General features: G+C 40.7%; 1 protein-coding gene across 2 annotated transcripts in view; it reads left to right on the forward strand.

The window, feature by feature from the left end:
• LOC105558948 (single-minded homolog 2) overlaps positions 1–3293 on the forward strand; it is a 50005-nt gene extending 46712 nt beyond the window's left edge. For both annotated transcript variants that reach the window (XM_012006916.1, XM_012006915.1), the window contains exon 9: positions 686–3293. In XM_012006916.1, the coding sequence (XP_011862306.1) occupies positions 686–1395 (710 nt within the window). In that variant the 3' untranslated portion in view covers positions 1396–3293. The remainder of the gene's footprint in view (positions 1–685) is intronic.
• The last annotated feature ends 4054 nt before the right edge of the window (positions 3294–7347 follow it).

Below are 7347 nucleotides of genomic sequence, written 5' to 3' on the forward strand. Positions count from 1 at the left end.
CGTCTAGAAAGTGTAAATATGATGCTAATGCATTTTGTTATATATGTGGTACATTTATTAAAGTACAAGATATAAAATTTTATTTAAACGGATGTGAAAAGCTTTGTGAAGCCTACGAAGCTTATTTTAAATGCCCTGTTCGGAATTTAGACAAACCCTATGGGCTGCAGAATGTCTCTAAAAGTACATATGCTGCATGCTCATTTAGATAAATTTGAAAACAACATGGGGGCGTATTCAGAAGAACAAGGAGAACGTTTTCATCAAGACATCATGGACTTCGAACACCGTTATCAGGGCCATTACAACGAAAATATGATGGGGGACTACATTTGGGGTTTAGTGAGAGAAAGTACTTATAAACATGAAAGAAAAAGTAATAGGGTTCACTTTTAAACTTTTTTCTATTATTTTGTAATTTTTGTAATTTGATTTGATATTAAAAGTTGATAAAAATTTAAACTATGGATTTTCTAAAATATTGATCAACCGTTCTCCTGGATACAAAAGCAAACTTTTTCAGGCCATATATTTTTTTTTGTCTAACTTATCGATAAATCTATCGAAATTTCATACTCTCTTATCAAAGTCAAGATTCGTGTTGACCTGTGTAATCTTTCATTACTCCCATAAATAAGGATAACACAATTTATTCGATTTTAACCCTCTATTTTGTAATCTCGAGACCCCCACCAAGACCCCGTAAACACCCTGCAGCACCAACAAGACACGCACCATCAGCACCTTCTGCATCACGCCACGTCCCTGACTATTCAGCAGCACAGCCCACAGAACAACCAGCAGAAACGGCAGCATCCTCAGCACCTGCTACATCAGAGTGCGACCTCTTTGACGACTCTCGAGCAGCAGCAGCAGCAGCAGCAGCAGCAGCAGCAACAGCACAGTCCTCAGAGCGGCCAACAGAAGCGACCTTACTCGACATCCTCGAGTTCCTGCGGTAGCACCGACGGTCTGGACGTGCACTTGACGAATTCTCTGCTGCCATCGGGATACCATCATCATCATCACATGCCGGCGGACTCGACGTCGTCGACGACACTGAACGAGGCTGGCGGCGTAATCATGTACCCGAACTGCGGTTTCAACAACAACGAGAGCTATAACGCCGCGGCACTTCAGCACCACGACGGTTACCAGCAGGGCCACCCTCAGGTTCACCACAGCAACGGCAACGGAACGGTGAAGCATCCCCATCACCATCATATGGAGGTCTCGTCGGCGGGCTACACCAGCGTCATCGTCGACTCCCAGCAGTATAGCCCCAGCACCGTGCCCCAGGAGTTGCACGCGCATCAGACGGCGCCGGTGAGCGGCGGTACGCCGCCACTGCACCATCAGCCCCATTACGAGACGCATCACCAATTTGTTCACTGACATCAATTCGAGGTGCCCTGCGCGTAGCACTTCGACGCCGCTTGCGACGATGGCGCGTGCGGGCATCATCATGATCGTCATCATCATCATCATCATCAACAACAGCAGCGTCATTGCGCAACATCAGAGTGCGTTGGAGAGCATTACGTTGGGCATCATGTAAACAATGAATCGTACAACCCCACCGGGTCTCACGTTACCTACGTCACGCCCTACAAACGACTCTGGAAGATGGAGGAACGGTGTGTCTCAACCTTAAAAGGTAATTCATAATTGCCGCTTGCAAAGCAGCGATAAGGTGATAATACTGTTACTAGCCATTAAATGGCACAACCACCCAAAAATCCTTGTCTTTACATTAGATTTCTTCAGATGCATGTCGAATTTAATGTCGCTATCTATCTGCATGCGGAAGTTCTCAATAAAGATTTTGCGTGAGTTCGATAAAGATATAGTAAAATATTATTTAAAGGAGTTTCTTTGTGTGATACACTTAAAAAAAGAATGTTCACGTTGAGAAAAGAACTTGTGAAAAAACCGGCGTTTCGTTTGGGAGCTGAGCTTCGAGAAACACGTAACTGATTATATTTCTATATCGTTTTCACTCGTATTATCAAGTTATCGCAGTAGAATCTCGATGATAGCGACATTGACGACTGCAGTGGCGATAAAAGCGAACCTGTCTAATTTCAACATTCGATATCACAGCTTTAACGAATGCTTTTGGAATCAAAATGCAGAAAACAATATACAAAATAAAATGACACACTGTTCTCGTTATGTAGAAAAATTGCTAAACGACGCAATTGGCAAATTCTAATTGGTTAATCATGCACTGGCATAAAATATTCCTTTATTCTTGTTCTCGTTATTTTCACGGATAATTCAAATAATTTTAAAATCCGTGAAAGCTTGATGGAATAAATTTGATGGTATTGTAACATCGTTGCGATGTGAACAATATATGAACATCAATAATTGCAACTTCGAATACAATATAAGAAAATAGACATGTCAGTAATATAATCGCGGATAACGCTAACTGAGTCACCGTGAAGAAAATTAATGAAAAAGAATGAATACGGATGAAGTTTAAGAGATTAATGATTTGAAGAGGCTCATCAAATCCTTTGTATGTACTTTGTATCACATATCTCGAGGCGAGACAATAATAAAATTCTCGATATTGTAATTCAGCTCCACTTAAGCACTTCACAATAGTGATCGTTAGGAGCATCGCATAGAAAGAAGTTAGTAATATTTTGCACGCGCTGGACGCGAATTTCCCATGGAGAGTAATTTGACGAAAATAACGGACACGAAATACTTAGCAATTAATTCGAATGTTTAAATTTAAAAGTCACGTAAAAAAATTGAAAGCAGGAGAAGTATACTGATGATTTATACAAACTCTTTAGATATCGTAAAAGGTATCGTGAAGTGGTAAATGTAATAAGAAATCTACATAAAGTTTATTTATATTAGAAAATAATTCTAAATAAATTTGAACACATGTACATGTATATAGTAAATTCATATACATATGTATATCGGATGTGTCACAATTCGCGCAATGGAAAGCACAGTACAATTCTCTGTGTCAGAAGAAGCAACATTTCTTTTTTTTAAGTTTACCCTTTTTCTCAACCGTTAGGTTATATCAGCTGATATTTCTACAAATTCCTTGAAATTCATGCTTAATTGAACGTGGAAATTCAACTCTAGGCGCTTAAACTTTTTCAAACGCTGAGTTTTTAAAATTTACCTTAACGGCAAGATATGCAGGACGGGGATCGAACCGAGGATCCTACCATAACTAATCACTTTATATGTTAAGCCCGTATCACACTACGTATAGGCCGAATCAGACTAGCAATTGCTGACTCGGATTGATTAGGATTGGCGATTGTCCTCTGGCCAATGAGAGCAAAGCAGCCAACGATTTAATCGACTCTCATTGGGTAGAGGACAATCGTCAATCGCTAATCTCAATCTAATCCGAGTTGGCAATTGCTAGACTGATTCGGCTTTTTGCGGATCGCGGATCGCAATTCAACCAATCGGATACGAGGCTGTCTCGTCTGATTGGCTGAAATACGATCCGCGATCCCCAATACGTAGTGTGATACGGGTTTTAGCACAGATCTACACGTCATCCCGAAGCAACATTTCTTTCAGGCAAAGCTGTATCCAAGTTTTTTAATCAGTTCGCAACTTTGTCACACAGAAAAAGGTTACTTCTTCTAACAGAAAATTACATTGCACGCGCGGATTTGTAGCACTCTGTATATTGAAGTTAATGAACATTGAAATAAAATCCTGAATTTTCGTTCCACGGACGGATTACATTATCAAAACGGCTAGACAGACCAAAAAGAGTTACTGCCAAATTGAACGACTTTAGCTGTTCTAATTTTGCGCATCACTGTTACACACTTATGCTCATATATGGAGCTGCAAAAAGTTGCACTTTTTTCTTAAACAAAACATACAAATAATATTTTATAATTTCAAATTAAAATAACTCTCAATTTTTTGTAACACTTGTATTTCGTATAGAATAAAGAATTGTGTCAAATGGTGTTTAAAAAAGGATATAAAATTCAAAAGGTACAAAGTTAAAATTGAGTGAAATTATTCGATTTTATGTTACGTCTTTCTTCCATATCTCTAGCTGTTTTAGAGATATAATCCGTTAGAGCTTTGTGGAAAATCCTGTCGATGAATTTTGTATAATTTTTTATATTAGTCGTTTTCATCCTTTCACTTTTTGCAAATGTTGAAATAAGATATTCTAATATTAATATACTAATCAGGCTATTGGCGTTGTTGCTGTATATCTACCATTAATGCGAGATGTCTTCTCTCGAATGTAACACAATGTAAATACTGTAGACGTGTAAATTATACTAATTAATTAAAATGAAATGTATATATAGTACCACTTATGTCGATCCGCGAAGACTGACCGGTGCTTGTGCCAATCGACCAAAGAATTTTACGCTCTTTTTATCGAAGAATTAGTATTATATTTTTAATCGCACTTATTTAAGTACGAGTATCCAATAAAGATAGAAGAGCGAGTATTGTGAATGTATCTAAGCGCAATCGTAGTGCAAAATCCAATACTTTAACTGTCACGAGATATTTTATTACGGATAGAGATTATTACATCATAGACATCGCGTGCTGTATAATATAAAACGACGCGCGTGTATAATCGGCCTCAAAATGAAACCACGAAACTTAACCTTTCTTTTAGTATTTCTCTCGGAACATAAGAAAAGAGTCTCGACCATTTTAACGCCGACTATACACGCACAATGCAAGCCTGATTATTTATATCAATGTAAAGTGTGAGATTTCGTAGCGAGAATCACGGCAACGTGCCAAGCATTGTAAATATTGTAAAAGTGTAGAACTACATAAGCGTACACAAGAAAGTATATCATATTTTCCTCTGAAAAATGATATTTTTACTTGTCTTCCTGTTTCTACAGTTTTTCTTACAGCCTTTCAAGTACTGGGTTTTATAAGTAAAAGAGTATTAATGATTGACGGTTAATGCTATTCTTCGTTAAAAGAGACAAAAAATATTATACAATACTTAGCAGCTATACGCGAGTAGAACGGAAATACGTTCTATCATTCTTAATCCCAAATTCCTAATAATAGACTTGATATTAAATAAACTTCTGGGCAATTGAAGAAAAGTGCACGAATATTAAAATTTTATACGTTACAGAATATACAGGGTGACCCAATAAACCTCGGACCAGTATTTTTACATTTATTTTTATTGAAACAAAAAATCAAACAAATATAACAATTAATAATAATAAAATGGACCTTTAGTAATAATATATTCAAGCGGTTTCGAAGTGACCTCCTTTGGCGGCGATACACAGGCCCAGACGTGTCTTGAAATTTTCGGTGATGGGCCGCAACTATTCTGGCGATAAACGGTCCCATTCCCGGCGCAACGACTGCTTCAGCGACTCCAAACTTTTGTGGCGTTTAGCACAGGCCCGGGCCTCCAAAATCGACCACACGCTGTAGTCCATCGGATTGAGATCCGGCGAGTAGGGCGGCCATTCCGCAGACGAGATGAAATCCGGAAAATGGGCCTTGCACCAGTCCTGAGTCGTTTTCGCCTTGTGAGCCGGGGCGGAGTCCTGTTGGAACGTCCAATTCGCATCGCCGAAGTGCTGCTGGGCCCATGGAAGTACGACGGCCTCGAGAATGTCGCGGCGATGAACTTCTTGGTTGATTTTGACTCCTTGATCCACGAAAACGAGGGGGTCTTGCCACTGGCGCAAATTCCGCCCCAGACCATGACGGACTGCGGATTTTGGCAGTGTTCGACGATGGCCGACGTGCCGGGAGCCTCTACGGACCAGTTTCTGTCGTTTTGGTGGTTGTGCGCCTGCTCCACGGTTAACAGCTTCTCGTCGGTTTATCGCCAGAAGAGTTGCGGCCCATCGCCGAAAATTTCAAGACACGTCTGGGCCTGTGTATCGTCGCCAAAGGAGGCCACTTCGAAACCGCTTGAATATATTATTACTAAAGGTTCATTTTATTATTATTAATTGTTATATTTGTTTGATTTTGTGTTTCAATAAAAATAAATGTAAAAATACTGGTCCGAGGTTTATTGGGTCACCCTGTAATTTGGTTATAAAATTGATTGACAAATATGGATAAAGGGGACATTCGAAGCAGACTCTTGTTGAGGCAATTTAGTTGCGCGAATTCTCACGTTTAGATTACGACCCGGCCGGATTTGCATTTTCTCTCGAATGCGTGTTATATGATAAATAAAAAGACGAAAAGAATAGGTCGGCCGAACAATCGACGTAGAGGAAGAAGCGTTCTGCCAGGAAAGCGTTGAAGGGCAATAATGGACGTTTCGAGTAATTCAGCTTCGCGAGATTCTCACGATTAAATTAGAAGCGAGATCGGGCGCGCGGGAACGCGGACAAAAGAGATCCGCGTCGTGCAGCATCCAGCGGGGATTCCTCGTCCCACAAACACGGCGGAGGCAATGATCCCCGCGCCTTTCTGCCGCGCGACCCCGATTGTCACTCGGCCGGCGCAAACAATAAATTAATTGTGCCTCGTACGATCGGCTAGCTTTCGGCGGTCGTGTGCTTGCCGGCATGACGTCTCTGAAGAGGCACGTGCCATTTTATATAATCGCCATTCAACCTCTCCTTCTCTCTCGCGCGCTCAAAGCAGGCACGCAAGAAGATAGGAGTCATTACTCTCCCTAAAATCGACTTACTCCATTACGAACGATGCACTTCTTTCTTTTAGAGATACAGCAGAAAGAAAATGCAATGGGGGGGGGGGTGTTCTATGTAATTATCCTAACTCTTCTAAAATCGATCTTAATTTTTGCTAGACAACTTTTTTTAACAACGCCAAAAACTTGTGTGGGTCTGACGAAAACTTGGTATTTAACTATTTGGAGAATTTAAATTGAGAATATGTTATTAGAAATGCCTATTGTCGATTAAATAGCAGAGCCTACCGAAAAGCCTCGAGGCAACTTTAAAGTGTAATTTTTTCTATTTTTGGTCGGCTTATGCAGGAGCCACCTTAAATGTGATTTGCTTTTCAAAAGTTTCTGGTTTCATAACGCTTGGCGTGAGGCTGCTCCAAAAAATCTCATTGTCAAACATACGGCTAACGCAACGCGGGCCTTAAAGACCGTCACCGCGGGCGGTACCGGGACTTTTTGAAACGATTGATCGCACAATTTCGCAGAATCATGGTCGCGTCCCGTTCACCAGCCGAAGAATTTAACGAGCCGCACGCGACTTCGCACAACCTCACACGTCGTCGCACACGACCGATAATGGCACCCCTCGTGGACTATCCCGCCTCTAACGTTCTCATTATACCCAGTCGTGTCGTGACCGGTGTATTCTTTCGCTTACTTTTACATAT

This window comes from Vollenhovia emeryi, unplaced genomic scaffold, assembly GCF_000949405.1.
Source record: "Vollenhovia emeryi isolate VEMERY1.0 unplaced genomic scaffold, V.emery_V1.0 DF939303.1, whole genome shotgun sequence".
NCBI classification, from domain to species: domain Eukaryota; kingdom Metazoa; phylum Arthropoda; class Insecta; order Hymenoptera; family Formicidae; genus Vollenhovia; species Vollenhovia emeryi.